This window comes from Coenobita brevimanus, chromosome 19 (genome assembly GCF_032717465.1).
Source record: "Coenobita brevimanus isolate Jiangsu-jjx chromosome 19, ASM3271746v2, whole genome shotgun sequence".
NCBI lineage: Eukaryota > Metazoa > Arthropoda > Malacostraca > Decapoda > Coenobitidae > Coenobita > Coenobita brevimanus.
This window is the reverse complement of record NC_136972.1, coordinates 1,606,220-1,625,387: the sequence shown is the minus strand read 5'-3', so window position 1 is coordinate 1,625,387 and position 19,168 is coordinate 1,606,220. Positions and strand designations below refer to the sequence as shown.

The 19,168-nt window shown below is 41.4% G+C and overlaps 1 protein-coding gene across 1 annotated transcript in view; it reads right to left on the bottom strand.

Annotated features, from left to right (window-relative positions):
• LOC145391604 (putative neural-cadherin 2) overlaps positions 1–19,168 on the bottom strand; it is a 187,059-nt gene that overhangs the window by 94,149 nt on the left and 73,742 nt on the right. The window contains exons 5-6 of the mRNA XM_080266148.1: positions 14,793–14,930; positions 12,372–13,155 (exon numbers count right to left, since the gene is read on the bottom strand). Of these exons, the coding sequence (XP_080122274.1) occupies positions 12,372–13,155; positions 14,793–14,930 (922 nt within the window). The remainder of the gene's footprint in view (positions 1–12,371; positions 13,156–14,792; positions 14,931–19,168) is intronic.

Below are 19,168 nucleotides of genomic sequence, written 5' to 3'. Positions count from 1 at the left end.
GGAAGGAGCGTGATAAACGTTGAATGGAGTATAACAGGTGACGTAGGAGAGGAGGACGGAAGAAGAGCCATAAGACAGACTAGTAAAACTGGAGATAAGGGAGAAATGGGAGGAGAGGCTGAGAGGACGAGGAAGTAGCAGGAGAGAGAGAGAGAGAGAGAGAGAGAGAGAGAGAGAGAGAGAGAGGAAAAATTATGGAGAGAGAATTGGAGGTTGATAATGGGTGGAGGGGGAAGAATGGGAAAAGGGGGAGGCGGTGGCTGAATCGGCAGAGAGGCGGCCTGCGGTCCTAATGGACCCAGGTTCGAATCCCGGCTGGGGCAGGGAACAGTTTAAGGATTTGAATTTCATAAAAAAGCAGACTTTCCTGATCTACCAGATGACCCGCCGACATGTCGTAAAAATACCCCCGCTAATACCAATACATCAATCCTGTATGAGACAGCCCTAGCATGTTTTCAATATGGATGATGGGTGTTAGCGCCAAAGTGGTGACATGTGGAGATGTAGGAGGACTACTGGGCCTTGGGATAGGCTACTGCCCCCGAGATATAGGCCCTGAAGCCTTTACCCAGAGTCGGACACGTAAAAAAAAAAAAAAAAAAAAAAAAAAAAGATGGATGCAAGGGAGGAAAGATGTATGAAAAGAAAGGACTAAAAAGTGAAGCTGACAGGACAGACAAGAATGTGAGAAAAAGATAAAGAATGAAAGGCTGAAATATTACAAGAATGAAATGGGAAATGAAGGGAACGAGGAAAATGAGAAGAAAAGGGTGAGGAGTAAAGGAGGTAAAAAGAAATTAATAAGGAAAACAGAGGGAGAAAACTGACAGAACCGAGAAGAACGTCGCAAATAAGATGAAGAATTAAATAAAATGGACAGAAGTACGAAGAGGAAGGAGGAAGAATTTCATGAAGGAAGAGGAATACAATTATTTTGGTGTGACAGCAAAGTCGAAATTTACCCCCTGATTTTTAATTACATCTTTCTATGACATTTCTCTCTTATACAAGTTAGATCTTTCTTACTCTTTCATGATTTTTTTTTTACCCCTTCATTATGACATCTTTCTCATAAGTCGAATTTAGGAGACTATGTCCATCCCCTTCATTAAGTACGGCTTCTTATGTTGAATAAGTGTCTGAATGCAAAAAGAAGACATTTTTTTAAAAATCCTTGGGCTGAAGGAAATGGTCATATTCTCGTGTGCTCAAGAAACTGTCTAGCATCTCTTCCTATGCGATTTATCTCTACTATTTAATCTGACTCTTTTTTGTGGGTGTATTGGAACTTGCCTAGTCATCCTGCTGCTACTTGGATGCACTGCACTGAGTGTGTGGGTGAATGGGGAGGGTGGGATGGGGGAAAACAGGTCCATTGGTGAATTAGTCCAAGATGAAAATAATTCCATGGAGGGAACAGGTAAGTGCTCGGGGGAGGCGGTGGCTCAATCGGCAAAGAGGTGGCCTGCAGTCGTACCGGACCCAGGTTCAAATCCCAGCTGGGGCAGGGAACAGTTTAAGGATTTACATTTCATAAAAATGAGACTTTACTGATCTACCTGAAGACCCGCCGACATGTCGTGAAAATACCCCCGCTAATACCAATACACCAGTCCCGTATGAGACAGCCCTATCATGTATTAAATATGGACGGTGGGTGCCAGCGCCGAAGTGGTGACATCCAGAGGTGTATGGTAGGTAGGACGACTACTGGGACTTGGGATCAGGATGTGAAGCCTATGCCCACAGTCAGACACATAGAAAAAAAAAAAAAGTCAATCGATAGAGTGAAAAAAAGGTTCCACAGGGAAATGGTTAGGTTCCCCATGGGCAGAGAGTAGGTTTATGAGGAAATAAATAAGTTTCAAAAGGGAGAAATAAGTCCGTGAGGAATAGGTACGACAGGCCCACGAGGAACAGGTACATCCCTCTCATGTGGGAAAATAACTGTGAGGAAAACGTTGGTCCCCCATGTGTGGAGGTCTATGGGGCAAGAAGCAAGCCACATTTAGGAGGAAAACAGGTCCATGGTAAGAATATGCACGTGAAAAATAGGCTCATTAGGGAATAGATCCATGAGGGAAATGGGCCCAAGTGGGAAAAATAAGACCAACAAGTGAAAATAGGTTCATGGGAGACAATACGTTCATGTGGGAAATATGTATCTCCAAACACATAACAGGTCCATGGAGGAAAAGGTCTGTGGGGAAAATAAGTTCATGGAGGGAATGCAACCACAGCGGAACATAGGTCCAAAGGAGAAAACAACAGTACGTGAAAAACTGGTCAGAGAGAGAACAGACCCATGAGGAAAGTGATGGGTGGGGGTAAACCTCTCTTTGGTGCAGCCTGAGACGGGCTTATGTTGCTAGTTTTGTTTATGACACTTCAACCCTTTAGAGGACAGGACATTACTTAAGTATTGTATTCTGGATGTAACCATATGATTTTGCTATGCTGAGAGAAACACTTTTTTTTTTTTAAGGGTTGATATTCTTTCTCAGGTTATCAATAGTTTAAAAATTGCCGCAAAATTCCAAAAGTAATAAACAAGAAAATACTGATGTGCTATATATCATGAGCTTTAAAGATGCTAATCAGAGCAGGAGCTGTTTATTATTATTATTATTATTATTATTATTATTATTATTACCATTATATATGATTACTACTACTACTACTACTACTACTACTACTTCTACTACTACTACTACTACTATCATCATCATCACTTCATATTACTTTATCTACATATTTATTTTTTGTAACAGTACAGCATACTACCTTCTCACGAACCCCAGCCACCATCAGTCACAAAAAGAGACCTACCGGTATATTCAGTGTTATTTTACCAGCGCGTGGAAGTAGGCTAGTAGCATTACTGTAACCACAACGCAGGTTAAACCTCATTCATATTAATTCCACGACTTTGTTTCCACTGGCGTTAAAAAAAAATCTTGGGTAATGCAATATTTTTCGACGCTCCAGGACTTTTACTAAATATTTTGTAGGACGCGGAGTTACGAGTGCGAATTATAGGGGCGAAAAGTGGATCAGTTTTATTTACCGGTATTTATCGTTATATCTTCTGGGGATGATTTCCATAACGTGAGTTATAGTTAGCTGATGATGAAGCAATGATTTCGAAATCCATTATTACTATTATATACTTCACTATGATTACGTGCCCTTCTCTCTCTCTCTCTCTCTCTCTCTCTCTCTCTCTCTCTCTCTCTTAAATCTTTAAGTAGGATAATGTACCCCCCTCTCTCTCTCATGTATATATATAATATAAATTTAGCGAAAGGCAAGGATGTGTTTTGGGCATTTATGGATTTAGAGAAAGCGTATGATAGAACTGAGAGGGAGGCTTTGTGGACTGTTTTAAGATTGTATGGACTTGATGGTAGGTTACTAAAAGGGGTGAAAAGTTTTTATGTAAATAGTAGAGCGTTTGTAAGAGTGGGAAATGCTGTGAGTGACTGGTTTCCTGTGAGAGTGGGGCTGCGACAGGAATGTGTGATGTCGCCTTGGTTGTTTAATACTTACATGGATGGTGTTGTAAGGGAGGTGAATGCAAGAGTTTTAGGTGGAGGTCTGAGTCTGGTGAATGTTGATGGTGGAGAGTGGAATCTGAAGCAGCTGCTGTTTGCAGATGATACTGCACTGGTGACTGATTCAGAGGAGAGATTAAGACAGTTGGCAGAGGAGTTTGGAAGGGTGTGTGAAAGGAGGAAATTGAAAGTAAATGAAAATAAGAGTAAAGTGATGAAGTGTACGAGGTTGATAGATGGTAGGGGGATGAATATAGTTATGAATGGTGAGTTGCTTGAGGAGGTAGAGTGTTTTAAATATCTAAGGTCACATGTTGCTGTGGATGGAAGAATAGATGCAGAAGTGAAGCTTAGAATAAATGAAGTAGGAAAGGTGCTGGGAGGAATGAAATAAGTGTTTAGATGTCGTTCGCTTAGAATGGATGCAAAGAGAAGGCTGTATGAGGGTGTTGTGGTACCGACTGCGTTATATGGGGCTGAAACATGGAATATGGGTGTAGCAGAGAGGAAAAGTTTGAATGAAATAGAGATGAGGTGTCTGAGGAGTATGTGTGGAGTGACGCGTATGGATCGGGTGCGAAATGATGAAATGCGAAGGAGAACTGGAGTTGTTCGGGAGATGGCTGGTAGAGTTGAGCAGAGGGTGTTGCGATGGTTTGGGCATATGGAGAAAATGGATAATGAGCGATTGGTGAAAAAGATAACTAGATCTGATGTGAGAGGTGTAAGGCTGAGAGGAAGACCACGAATAGGATGGATGGACAGTGTGAAGAGAGCGCAAGATGCGAGAGGGATGTCTATTGAGCAAGGAAGAGTGGCTGTGCGTGACAGAAATAAATGGAGAGAAATTGTGAATGAATACTGTAAGTGATGACGCAGCCCTGAGGGGATATTCTCCCGCATTTGGTCTGATCAGCTAGTCAGGTCAGGTGCGGGTAAGGGGATGGGTCTGTTATGATGTGGCAGGGGTAAACCAGTTCTGCTGTCGGGCCCTGCTGTGGATGTCACTGATTGCATTGCCCAGTTGACCCTTGTGCGGTGTGGTGCGGTGAGGATCTGTCCGTTCTCCCCTTTGGGGCTAAGATGCGAATGAATGTGTTTGAAAGGATGAGTAAATGGGGAGTGTGTTGTCCTGTCTCGGCTACCTCCCTTTCCTTGGGGGAAGCAGCCTAGGTATATATATATATATATATATATATATATATATATATATATATATATGTATGTATATTACTTACTCTAGCTAGCAGCAAACGAATCTTCTTTTTTTTTTTTTTTTTTATGTGGGGAAGAAGGAACCAAAGGCAACGAGCCCGAAAAACTGTTCCTTCCAAGAGAAAAACAAAATACAAGAGAGAGCCAAATTCAGATGAAAATTTTCAGACTGAAGGATCTCAGGCCTGTGTTCTTGCCGGATAAGGCTGCTCCCTAACACCTTTTCCTAAGCAATATATTCTGTTGATTACTCCTTGTTATCCCGTGGTACTTGAAAAACTCTACCACCATACTCTGCATAAAGAGTACAAAATTATGTTAACCGACCAAAACCGGAAATAAATCGCTCAGGAAGAGGTGATAGGGAGTCCCTTTAAGTGATGAGAATACGAGTCTTAGATTAACCTCTTCATTCCAGCACATCCTCCTTAAGCTGACTATTACATTGTGGTGGTGGCCTGATTAGTAGGAAAAAATAAAAAAAGACTATCTGATCATTAAACATCGATCATTTAATTTTCCATCCATCCATCCATCCATCATCCAATCCTACGTTGCCCCATGAGGAACGTAGGAGCTCTGGGCTAGGGAAGTTGGTCCTGACATTGAAGATGAGAGTGACCAGCCTCACTCATCCCTGGGTGGCATTACTTGAACAATAAACCCCAACCACCCCTTGGATATAAACCTACATAGGCTCAATCCGATTGGAGAACCTTAATTACCCACTAAGCCATCAGGCGCCATAATTTGGTTATATGGTTACCATCCAGAGTAGTAAATGGTTTCCTAGTGTACAGGAAACCATTTGACTTGTCATTCAGTGTTGAGCCACCCACAGGCAGGAGGAGGAGGAAAGAATGAAAGAAAGACAGAAGACGGAGTATAAAGTCATCCGTAGGCAAAAGGGAGAGGAAAGAATGAAAATAAGAAAGACATAAGAGGAAGGAGGGAAGAGAGGAAAGGGCAAATACCCAAAGCAGCACTACATCGAGTGGGTGGATGGTGGGCACCCCACCTAATATACTTTCAGTGGGTTAAATAGCTTCCATGGTAGCTCGGGGCGCCCACCATCCACTAACTCCACGTAGTGTTGCCCTTAAGGTGATTATACATAGAGGGGCAAGTCAATGGATCCTCTATCCCAGGTTATAATTTACTACTTTAGGTGGTAACCACATAACAAAATGATCCCTGGTGGTCTAGTAGGTTTAGACGCTACAACCGTATGGGTCCGGAAGGGGTACATAGAGTTAGTTGGGGTTTATTGTTCACGTCACTCAGGGGCGAATGAGGCTGGGCACCCTCGCCTTAAATGTCGGAACTTAGTAGCCTAGCCCTTGTGTGCTCCTGATGGGGCAAAGGGGATTTGATGATAGACTGATAAGAAAATAGTTTCAAACACAGCAGCTATGACGGTAAGGCCAGTGCTGAAATAATGCAGAAACTGAATCGATACCCGCTGTAACTGCTATACTCTTTTTACTCTAACCTGACCATATTCTCGTCCCTTTGTAACTTATTTCACACAGCTCAATCATAGAACAGGATTATACTACAGCTGTACACTCTTTCTACGGCACTCCTTCGTGACTAGCATCATATGTCAATGCTAATACATTGTTACAACTGAGAATTTAAGATGGAGAGATGTCAATTTTAGGCCAAGCAAGCGTAAAGCGGGTATAACTCTTTCACTACGGTGGCATCTTATTTGCTTCATTTCTGCTTCTTCCGGAAAATCTAATCCACCTTAGAGGATTTTTTTTCATAAAAGGGTGGATTATTTATATATATTACTAATCCCTTCACCACTACAGAGTTATCTTAATACAATCGTCTGTTGGTAACCTCAATAAGATTAACAACACGCCACAGCCTTTTATTAAGAAAATATCATTATTCCCATGTAACAGTTAACCGTTACACCCAGTCCTTCATGTATGCAACAGGCCAACTCCGGAACTGTCTTCCTCTGTCTGTATTTCTTACTGCCTATGACCTCTAGTCTTTTAAACGCAATCTGTCCAGACATCTCGAAATGAACGGCTCTTGAATTTGGCTAGTGTTTTTTTTGTTCTCTCTCTCTCTCTCTCTCTCTCTCTCTCTCTCTCTCTCTCTCTCTCTCTCTCTCTCTCTCTTTCTTTCTTTTGAGGAAACAATCTTACCGACTTCCCTCCTTTGGTTATTTTTTCCTTGCATAAAAAAAAAAAAAAATTACTTCTCAGAGTTGAATAAAACCGTCTGGAAAGTAGCAGTCGTAGTAGTAGTAGTAGTAGTTGAAACCACAGACTCATCTGAAAGTGAACCCGGTGGACTGCAGGCCAAATCTACTCTTTTGCAGTCCACCATCCTCTTGCCGGGGAAAGAGGGAAGGAAAAGAGATATATTTGTATAACCGGACAGCTCCACCACCCAGTCACATAGGTGTCGCCACTTGAAGGCGTCCCTCTCCAGCACCGACAGGAAGAGCAAACACTAGAACACATCACCGTACTGAAATGAAAGTACTGTTACATCAGATGTGGCTCTTCCCTGAAGCAATCTTTTCACTTACCGTGGATACAAAATACCAGATTACTTGTATTTTTACCACCACGACCTGGGTATAAGCCATGGAAGAAATGCGACTGATGGAAAGGACGCTGTTTTTTTTTTTTTTTTTTTTTTTTTTTACACCCCCAGGTTTGTATGACTCCATCCCTGGTGAAAAAAACTGTCTAACTTTGGCAAAAATATGATGCTTGAAATATGCCAATCATGGAGGACTGTGAACAGAAACCCGATATGGTTTTTATTTATATGTACACCGTTCGTGGTGCTACTTAATCCCTTTTAATACGACGATGTGTGTGTGTGTGTGTGTGTGTGTGTGTGTGTGTGTGTGTGTGTGTGTGTGTGTGTGTGTGTGTGTGTGTGTTTTCACGTACTCTTCATACCTTTAGACAACTGTATTCTTCCTTAGAAAGACTTCAATCTCGAGGTGTTAGATATAGCCGTAATCAACCCTTTCAGAACGAGACGTGTTTTAAATGTTCTATGAACTAGTCTAAAGAAGGCATCGGTAACCTATATGAGAAAATTCACCGTGAAAAATGTGTTAAGCACTCAGTTTTTGTCCCTACTGATGATCATTGTTTTCGTTGTTAAATAATGGCGGTTTTAGTTGTCATACTTTTCGCTGTTACATGAAGGTTACCGTATCTTGTTGTTGTTATAATCGTGTACTTTTGGTCATATCAAAGACCTTTATTTGTTGCTATAAACTCCTTTTTCCATTATAATTACAATTTTTAAAATCACATTTTTTTTTTTTTTGTCACTATCACCTAATGTTATATAAAAACGATCATTATTGCTAATATCATCTCCGTTTTTATCATAATTACAGGTTTTGTTACAATCACAGTTTCCGTAAAAATAATCACCTACTGTTCTACTGATATGTAGGACACCATGTTTTTTAGATCTATGTATTTATTTTTGCTGTATCACTAAGCCAGGGACCCTCGGTATGAGTGTAAACATTGTAAAACATGCCCGACACAATCCCCATTTATTGGCAGGCATACTCTATCACTATGACGGTAAGTAAATAAGCTGTAAATGACGCCAGTTTGATGAATATACATGCGATTTTATTCCCTTCCGAATGGTTGCAAATGTCATGTTCCTACACCCACCTCACAGCCGACTCATACCACACACACACGCACACGCACACTCACACACACACGCATACACACACACACACACACACACACACACACACACACACACACACACACACACACACACACACACACACACATACACACACACAAACACACAGATTTTTATGAATAAACTCTCATACTGGAGGGGGTAATGAAGGCTATATCTAACCTCTCCAGTTCAAAGTCTCTCCTACGCTACATATTATCTGGTGACAGTAGGAACAAAATAGACATCCTCGCTATGAAGGGGTTAAGACCTGTTATTCAGCGTTCAGGTGGCATTTCAAAGCTTGGCAAGAACAAGCGGGGAACACTTGGACATGTCACTATCACCAGTGCAATCTTTTGGTAGGTGATGGCGACCATCATCTACTCACTTGATGGTGCTACCTACTTTTTCCTTCCCCTTTTTCAGTCTATCTCTGTGTCTGTCCTCCCCTCTTGCTACTTTTCCTTTCCTTCCAGTCACTTATTATTACCCTTCTTTCCACTTCCGGTGGCTCTACACTAACTGGCAAGCTTAATGGTTTCCTGGAAACCAGGAAACCATTTATAACGATGGGTGGTCACCATTCAACCATATGACCAAATAACGGGGCGAAATGGAGCCTGCTGATGTGTCCCTGCTAACTGGTGGAGACGCTAATGCGGCGACCGTCCAGCAGCTAAACCTCCACACTTTCCCCCATGCCTCGCTGTCAGCCACAAGGGAATATTGGTTAAATGCTCGGGATAGCGTTGCAGGAGGATGCTTGCCTACGGCTGATGGGTCTGCTCGGCAAGAGTGAGGTTTAACAACAACAGTAACTTGTGCAATATATTAAAAGCTTTGAACTTCCAACAACAGGTCGTTCAACGTAAAGCTTTGGTTAAGGGTAGGATTAGAAGGACAGCATATACTAGGTCCCGTATTCTCGTTGGTTAAGGAAGCTCCCTAGCATCTCTTATAAAACTATTTATTTTTTGGATATGGGTGGTTAGTACTGTTCTGTACGTTATTTATGCAGGGTATGGTGATACCGGTAAGATTTATGGAGCACAGAGGAAGGCTATAAGGTGCAGTAAGCAGAATAAATCGCCTTGAAAAAAGTGTCAGGGAGCTTCCTCAACCCACGAAAATACGGGCCTATGGCTTGGAGGGAACAGTGCATTGGCCCAATCATTCCTATAGCTCTTTTTCATATATTAGATCCAGATATTAGACTTTTTGCTGCTCACTTCACATGGCTCAGTGAAAGATAAAGACAATATTAAGGCTCTAAATCCTTTGCATAGCACTTCTTTGTGATTAGCACCGTATTCTAGCCTGGGTCGGATTAACCCTGCTGTGGCCTGGTAGGCAACGCAGACGGTTGGCCCACAACATACAGTATAGATCTCTTTTTCCCGTTATTTCCAGGGAAATTTTGGCATGACCTATAATGGCCTTTTTTGATGGCCTGATGGGTTATGGCCCTTATTTGGACGCCCAAGGAGTATATTTATTTCGCTCTGGAAGTCTGGATGGCCTGTGACAGGCCGTGGCCAGATTGGCAGTTTCCCGTTTTGCCTGTACCTGGTAATGCGGCCCTGATTCTAGTCTTAGTTTATGGTTAAAACTCAGCAGTGAAGATAGACAGACGGTAATTTAGGCCAGGTTAGAGTTAAAACAGCATGGCGGTCTTCCTTTCTGTAGTGACATTGCAGGGACGAAGGAGAAATTATCATGAAAAATGCCATTACGGTAAACAAAGGTTTCCTGGGGGGATTGTTTTTTTTTAAACCCCTTTAGCTAACGAGGTTCTTTTTTGGACCGTAGAAAATCGCTCTGTCTCATTGTAGGAACTGAAAAAAAAAAAAAAAACAGAGGAGGGGGTCCCTAGTCCCCTCACCCCGACCCTTTTAGTCACCTTTTACGACACGCAGGGAATAAGGTAGCAGAATTTCTCCAAACACAGCCTGGCCGCACAGTGGTAGTACCATTCTATAGCTTGGCCACATTGTGCCCCCCCCCCCTTGGGGCTAAGATGCGAATGAAAGAGTGTGTGTGGGTAAGTAAATTGGCAGTGTGTCGTCCTGTCTCGGCTACCTCCCTTTCTTTGGGGGAAGCAGCCTAGGTATGTATATACTGTATAGATAGATAGATAGATAGATACATAGATAGATAGATAGATAGACAGATAGATATTAGATAGATAGATAGAAAATCGCCTGGTAGTAGTAGGAATAAATTAGAGTGTGCATCATCCTAGTTAAGGATGTAAACGCCAAGCCAAAGACTGAAACAGTTACAATGCAAGCAAGAGGAAAACATTACTGTTATATTCAAAAGTCGGGAGAGCGTCAATCAAACACCAGAATGGACCCAATGTATTTCCTTTATGCAAAAGTAAATTACAGTCAGCTTCTTGTTATAACTTGGATTTGTTTTGGTTGGAATGGCTAACAACACGGGGCATTGCGGCACTCTTCTAATCCTGTCCTTCCTGTGAGAAAAATCGTTGTTGCAGCAGAGAATTCAAAGCTGATTTGCTTTCGAATTTCAGTTCTGATTCCTCTGTTTTTTTTTTTTTTCTTGCCGACTGAAGATGATTTCTAACGTCTCATCCTTATCAGTTTCTTCCTGAATCTGCCCTACCCTATTTATCGCACAACCCGGTGTATGTGTGTGTGTGTGTGTGTGTGTGTGTGTGTGTGTGTGTGTGTGTGTGTGTGTGTGTGTGTAATTTCTTATCTTCCAAGATCACTTAAACTATAATAAATTCAGCAAATTTCCTAAACTGAATAAAACCGTCTGGCGGTATATAAATATATATATATATATATATATATATATATATATATATATATATATATATATATATATATATATATATATATATATATATATATATATATATATATATATATATATATATATATATATATATATATATATATATATATATATATATATATATATACTGTATACATATAATATATATACACACACACATAGATAGCTATAAGGACGTTATCGTGCTGAAGGGGTTATATTATGGTTAAACTAGTGGTCTCAGCACGGATTTTTATTACTCTTCTTTACTCCTCTGCTAGAGATTGTGGTGTGCTAAAAATACGAGTCCACCCTACTGTTAATTTAATTTTCATTGTTGAGATAGATGTAATATAAATCAATATCTCGAAAGCTGATCATCATGAAGGTCACTAGTTAAATTCACGCCACTGGACAACAGCTAGAACTGAAAGTCGTATATACAGAGATGCATCGTACAAACTTATCAAAATATAGTATTAACTTTTTAAAATGGATTAAGTTAATATGTTATAATATATGCTGTGAAATACTTAAGTTGATTGTAAACTCATGTGTAAGTAAGACTATCAGGCATTTTGCGGTGGTGCGATTCGTCTATCCCAACTAAGTGAAGGAAGTGATGCGATACCTGTGAGCTCTCGTAGGCTAATCCGTTTGGCGTTATTCAGAATAAAACTTCCAACGCTGGCTCTTGCAGTGAAAGGTGTAATTGCCTTAATTATTTACAATGCAGAATTCCAGATTCTTTACCATCTTACCTTTTAATATAATTCATTAATCCAATGTTACAACTAGGCTTTAAAAATTTCACTTCTTATTACTTCTATGATCCTAGTAATTAACACCGGTACTAAGAGTCTGTCAGCTGACCCATGATCAAGAATCAGTCATGAGGACTCAAGATATACAGTAGCTTACAAGAAACTAACGTGAAATATGCTTAAGATTTACAAACCTTATGCACAGGGCCAACTTACCTTAAATCAGGAATGATTCTTACGAATGATCAGTTACCGGCTGAATCATGGCTCAGGATTCACTCACCGATATCCATGAGTAAAACTGTCCCACCACAGGCCAACTCACCGATGGGTCCGTTCTCCTGCACCAGACCAAACATGGTTGTGTTGGGGAAGACGGGTGGGTTGTCGTTGATGTCCTTCACTCTGATGGTGACCTCCGTCTCGGCTACGTGTACCAGCGACCCACCGAGGCCATGCAGGCCCCGACCCGCCCCGGCCTGACGTCCACCCTCTGGCTCAGTCACGTTACCGCCACACATGTCACGCTGTTCATCCTCCACCCACTCCCTGAAGATCCTCGCTTCCTCCCCATCCTGATCTTCCGACGCCCATCTCACAAAGTTTCTCGCTTCCTCCTCATTCTGGTTCTCCTCCACCCACTCCCTGAAGCTCCGCTCTCCCTCCCCTGACCTCCTAACCTTCCCATTCCTCGGGTTAGCCTCTGCACCATACTCCAGCTGGAAGGCCTCTTTGTCCACACTTTCTATGGCCTGGCCACGGAGGGCTCTATCTGGGCTCTTAGTTGCGAGCTTATTGTGTTGATTTTCACTTTCAGTATATGTTTTATTCCCTGTTAATGACACTTGTTTTCTTTTAGTCCAGCCATATCTCTTCCTAATACCATACACACCATCTGATTTTCTTCCACTGTTTGCACTGAACACAAACTCATGCGCTATTCTTCTCTGTCGTCCAGTGTTATGGTGTGTTGTGGTGGCGTTTGTGATTTTGGCCTTGTTAGCCAGGTAGCGTTGCATGGCCTGGCGGCTCCATAGCGCCTGCCCGTCCCTCACCTGCACCCGCACCTTCCACACCGCCTTACCTAGCGGCGAGTCACGATCCAGTGCCTGCAGAAAAAAGCATAGGACACATCCTGAAAGAAGTAGTATATGTTTTATCTTGACTGATGTGAAAAGAGGAAGAAAATAAATTAACTATGAAATGGACTAGACACAGCAAATATAAAAGGACAAGAGTAATTACATGAAGAATTCAGTAATGCTGCACAAATTACATAAAATCTTATGAAACTGTAATGGAAGCTGTGCTTGTATCTTCTCGAATTCCAAAAATAAAATGAAAAGTCGGTTATGAAAAAGAGGTGGTAATCTTGAGGAAGCTTGGGATAGGGATGCTTCCTAATGTAGACGAAATTTGATGAAACGCAAAAATATCGGGGAGAGATTGTTGTTGCCTGGTTGCATACAGGTTTTGGGATATCATGGAAGTATGAAAGGGTCCTTGATAACAGAAGGGAAGATATAACTGTGTCGTTATATAACAGGAAGGAGGGGACAGAAGAAAGTATGATAATTTCAGTGGTATTAGTCTGCTTAGTGTAGTAGGGAAAGTGTTTAAGAAAATAGTGACTAATGGAGAGACTAGCTAAGAGGAGAATGGGGAGAGGTTAGCAGTGGGTGATGGGGTGTGGACCATATTTTTCTTTTCAAGGAAAATGAGTGAAGTTTACATAAGCAAGAGCAGGAAACTACATGTAGCATCCATGAATATATATAACGCTTATAACAGGATAACAAGACAGGCATGCTTTGTGAAAAGAAATCAGGTTATATGGAACAAGTTGTATACTGCTGAATACCACAAATCATGTACACAATGGAGCAAAGGCAATAATACATGCAAAAGGGAAGTTTACCGAGAAATGTCATCTTAGGTTAGGTCTGATATGGAAGTGTGCAATTTCTCTTTGTAACTCGACGTGCGACTGGATGAAGTAATAATGCAAGTTAGGGGAGGGTAACGGGCACAGGGGAGGAGAGGAGGTGATACATCTTGAATCTTAAGAAGAGGAAGGATTTAATACCACATTGTTTGTAGGTGGTGTTGGATAATGAGGAAGGAAAGTTGAAGACATTGCTTTGTAAATTTAGAAACGTGCATAGGCAAAGAAATTTCAAGATGAATGCAAGAAACAGCAGTCACTATGTCATTTATGAGAGAGGTACTGACAACTAGAGGTATTTTGTAGAACTGAACAGTTTAATGATGTGTAAGGAAGATTAAAGACCTGGAAGTCTATTTAGAGGAGAAATTCAGTACTAAAGCACCCCCTTTGTAACTGTATGTTGGTGACAGTGTTGGCTTATGGATGTGAACAGTGAACAGTGTTACTAAAGCTATAGCTGAGAACACTAAAGTTGCTTTATTAATCTAGAGACAGCATGTGGAGGGACGCAGACAAGTGGATAAAACAACCAGACAGATATAACAGATTTAGTTAGGAAAAAGTACTGTGATTGCCTCAACATATGAAACCAAGCAAAATTGATGAGAGAATGATGAGGGGGAAAACCAGGAACTATGTGAAAAGATAATATGGAATTCTAATTAAAGGAAGACGGTCAGAGACGTACTGTAAGAGATAACTAAAAACAGTAGTTTGGAGGCTTTATGGCATTTGGAGGCTTTATGGAATTTGGTGCCTGACGTCATACAACTAAACATAAAAACTATTTCAACTTACCCTGAGCTGGACGAGTTCGCCTGTGAGTGAGTTGATGGTAAAGAATGCATCGTCAGGGGCATACCCGTCCACACCGTCACCTCGTACCGTGTACAGCAGCCCGTGGTGGTCCGTGAAGTCATGGTCCTCCGCCACCACCTGAGGGCAGACAGGCGGGGCACTTCACATCAAGAATCAAAGCAGGTTATTCACGGATCTGGACTTCCAAAGAAAGCTATTCATGGCTCTACACAGCATTCCTGAAGTTATTAATGGCTTCGCACTGAATTATCGGAAAGTTATTCTCAATAAGGAAGAGATATCAAACAGAACCAAACATGGAACTGAAGTGTTTATCTTATAAAACACATGAAAATTCTTATATGCCAGGATCAATGGATTCAAAGAGGCTCTTCAATGTGTGAGGCAACGGTAAAACAATACAAAGTGAAATGATTTGGACTGAGAGTTCTACCGTTTAAGCACTGGATATTTTCGTGATTAGGAAAACCTAATGACACTGACGAAGCAGGAATTGTATCATTAACATTATATACGAAATGACACTTTAAAAAATAAGTGATGCTCATATAATACAGCTGATGACTTTCACTAAAAATACCTGGCGACATTAACAAAAATTATTCCTGGTATCATATACATAATACATATTATAAAAAGTATGATGACACTGATACAAACACCCAGCGTAACTACCATAAACGGCATGTTGTAGTGGCAAAATAACCTCCTTACCTAGGCAAACACACGAACGCAAGTGGCTAAGTTATTAGGTAAATGAAAAGCTGGCAGTGACGGGGACCAAAGAGACGACTTGGGAACCTGACTGTGCGAGGCTCTGATAGGAGACACCAAGCGACATTAATTACAGGGCGAGTTTGAGGGTCAGCCCCATTGCCGCAGGACCACTGCTCTTCAAAGGGCTTTTTCTTACTTTTAAGTTCCTGGATGCTATGTTTGAAGTAATTTTATGCCACGCATTCCTTCGGGAGCGTTTCTTTTCTACTTCAGATTGCGGAGTTTCGTGAAGGTCTAGAACAAGATACTTAAATATTCCGTCAGACAAACTGGATCAAAGGTGAGGCTGGGTTACTGAGATGCATGGTGACTTGACTATGAGACTGGATAGGAGTGCATGACGTTAGGTGTGTGTGTGTGTGTGTGTGTGTGTGTGTGTGTGTGTGTGCGCGCGCGCACACACACACACACACAAACACACACACACACACACACACACACACACACACACACACACACACACACACACACACACACACACACCGTCATGCACTGCTATCCAGTCTCAGAGTCACGCGCGCAGAGAGAGAGAGAGAGAGAGAGAGAGAGAGAGAGAGAGAGAGAGAGAGAGAGAGAGAGGTTAAAGCTTCACACACAGAATTCAGTATAAAGCATCACAGGTAAGAACACTGTAAGGTGCGGGGAGGTGTACTGGGCATGGGAGAGGAAGTAATCGGCTCTGGATGGCTTGTGAAAACATGCATAAAATCGTCCAGCCGAGAGACAAGCATAATATTGGAGTCCGAGGCAAGAAATAAACATCACCTCCCTCAAAATTAATACTAGTGTCCCTGTACAATTTTCACAAATCGCCGAATCAACAGAGGTAAAAAAGCTCACGGAATCCTGGAAATATATCTGTAAATAAATACTAGTTTTCCTGTACCATATTCGCAAATCGCCGAATCAACAGAGGAAAGAAAATCACGGAATCATGAAAATGTATTTGTAAAAATAATACTAGTGTTCCTATACACTATTCACAAATCACCTAATCAACAGCGGGAAAAATACTCACGGCATCAGGAAAATAAAATTCGTACACAAAAATGCCCGGCACATTAGCGTGGAAATCATGAAAGGCGCCCGTGGACTAAAAATGTTGAATGAAAGAGTCGGCGGCGGCGGCGGCGGGAAGAGGATTTGTGACATTTAGGCATTCCGACCAAGGGACTGAAATTGTAAACTCTAGCTGAGCCTGTCCTTCATACAATCTCCTACGCTAAATCTGCCCTTCCTAAACTCTCCTACGCTTAATGAGTCCTTCCAAAACTCTCCTACGATTAATCTGTCATTCCTAAACTTTCCTGCGCTTAATCTATCCTTCCTAACCTTTTCTACTCTTAACCTGTCTTTCCAAAACTCTGCTACGCTTAAAGCTGTCCTTTCTAAACACTCCTAAGCTTCACCTGTGTTTGATTGCTTGTAAATTATGCCTGGCTTCACTCATACACCCAGCCAACTCATACACTTCACGGCCAACCCACACTGAATATTAAATGGGCAATATACCAAAAATAAAATGATGTGATAACCCTTAAGTGTTTTGAAGACTTGTATATCGTATGAATTATGATTATCTCTCATACACGTGCCATACACTTCGCAGCCAAATTACACTGAATATTGAGCCAAAATACAAAAAGTAACCGATTCAATAGAAGTTTAATGTTATAAAGACTTGTATACCTTATGAATGCGTTAGGATCCTTTATATATATAAGGTTCTGAGTCCCTTCAAAAAATCAAGAGTCACACGCGGCCAAGTGAGCGAGTGCCAGGTGGGTGCGTGGCTGACCTACACTCCATTCACTTTAACTTGGTTTAAAATTGCCAGTTCTCCATCTTTAATGCTGAATTGCATCAAGGGAGTAACACTACAGTATGGTGCTAGTAACGAAGAAGTGCTGTGGGAAGGATGTAGGGATGAAAGCACAGTCTTATCCTATCATTGAAATGGTGCTAGTAACAAAGAAGTGCATGGAATGGATGTAGGGACGTAGCTGTCACGAGTCGGCTCGCGACATTAAATTTAGTGGGAAACTGCGAACTCTAGTAGAATCCCAGTTTATCGTTCAGTTAACAGCTCACTCGGTCGGGAGTGTTTTTCAAACAATTTTTCAGTGTGTCATAAATGATCGTCTTTGTGCGAGACGTTAGCACTTCCGCTGAGTGATTTATTTTGGGCATGTTTCGCTCATTCTAGCCGTTAGTAATGTGGCCACAGTGCTTCCCTCTTTCCCACGATTTAGTCAGTCAAGATTTGTATGCCACGGAAGCAGGTAGTGTGTGGCAGTGTCCTTCCTCAACGACACCTAGTTCCCACCGCCGCCGTATTCCCACTTAGCTGTGATTGGCGAGAGACAGCGAGTGCAGTGTCCTTCCAGTAACGACGCCCAGTCATCCGCTTTGTCCACTTTTCTGACCAGTATTTTCTTTTCGTTTTCCTAGGCTTAAGAGTTTAGCTTTAGAGTGAGCGAGTGAGTGCGATCTCCTTATTTGAATTCACTTTGAAATGTAACGTAAATTTATTCCTTTGTAATCAATAAATTTAACAGTTCTCTTTCTTTGAGCTTAATGTAATGTAAACTCGTGTTTCATTTCTCCATTGAGCTTATTTCCCTTATAGCTCCTAGCTTGCATAAACGCTTTGCTATTCATAACTGGTACTTAGGCCAGTCTTGTTGTATTAAACTTAAAATCCGTTGTGCCATCTAGGAGTTAATGCATCAGCAAGAACCTGATATCATTAATAGCATCAGTTATTGATTGTCAGCAGTGAAGTCACTTTCTCCAGAGGCTAACAGTACTAATAAACAGCAATTGTGAGGAATTAGTCTCTGCTGTGTACTGTTGAGAAAGTTTATAAATTCTTGTCCTGAGAGAATCGGCGAAGCAAGCCGGCATAAAGTAATCATTGCTTGATTTTTTGCAAAACAATTCATTGTCCCTGCTCTTCAGTATTACTGAACATTATCCTTTAATATTGCATTTATCTTAAAAACCCCGTGACAGTAGCTTTGCCTTATTCTACCACTGAGCTATCACAAAAATAACATTAAAATATGATGCTAGTAACACAGAAGTGCTATGGTAATAATGTAAGACCCTAGCATTGTCTTATTCTGTCATTCCGTAAACAGCGATAAGCTGCAAAAGGACAAAAAAGAAAAAAGAAAAGCCATTGAGCTGTATAAAGAGAAAAAACAAGAGCAGGGTGCTAGTAAAGAAGAAAGGCTGTGGGAAGGATGTGGGGACGTCGTACTTATTTTCTACCTTTCAATCGTATCAAGATACTGTATAAATACTAGCAGACGGTGCAAGTACCGAAGAAGTGTTGTGGAAAGAATGAGACGTCGTAACTTAGTCTTACTGTCACTGACCACCTACAAGAGATTTACCACAAGAATAAGGTGCTAGCAAAGGAAAGTGCTGTGGAAGGGATAAACAACCTTAAACTGTCGTAATCTGCCATTCAGTTACGTGAAATAAGCTGCAAATGACGAAGGCCTCCGCCAAGTTAAGGTGAACGAACTGTAGAATGAGTGGTACAGTTTGAGGTCTGAAAGAATTTTAAC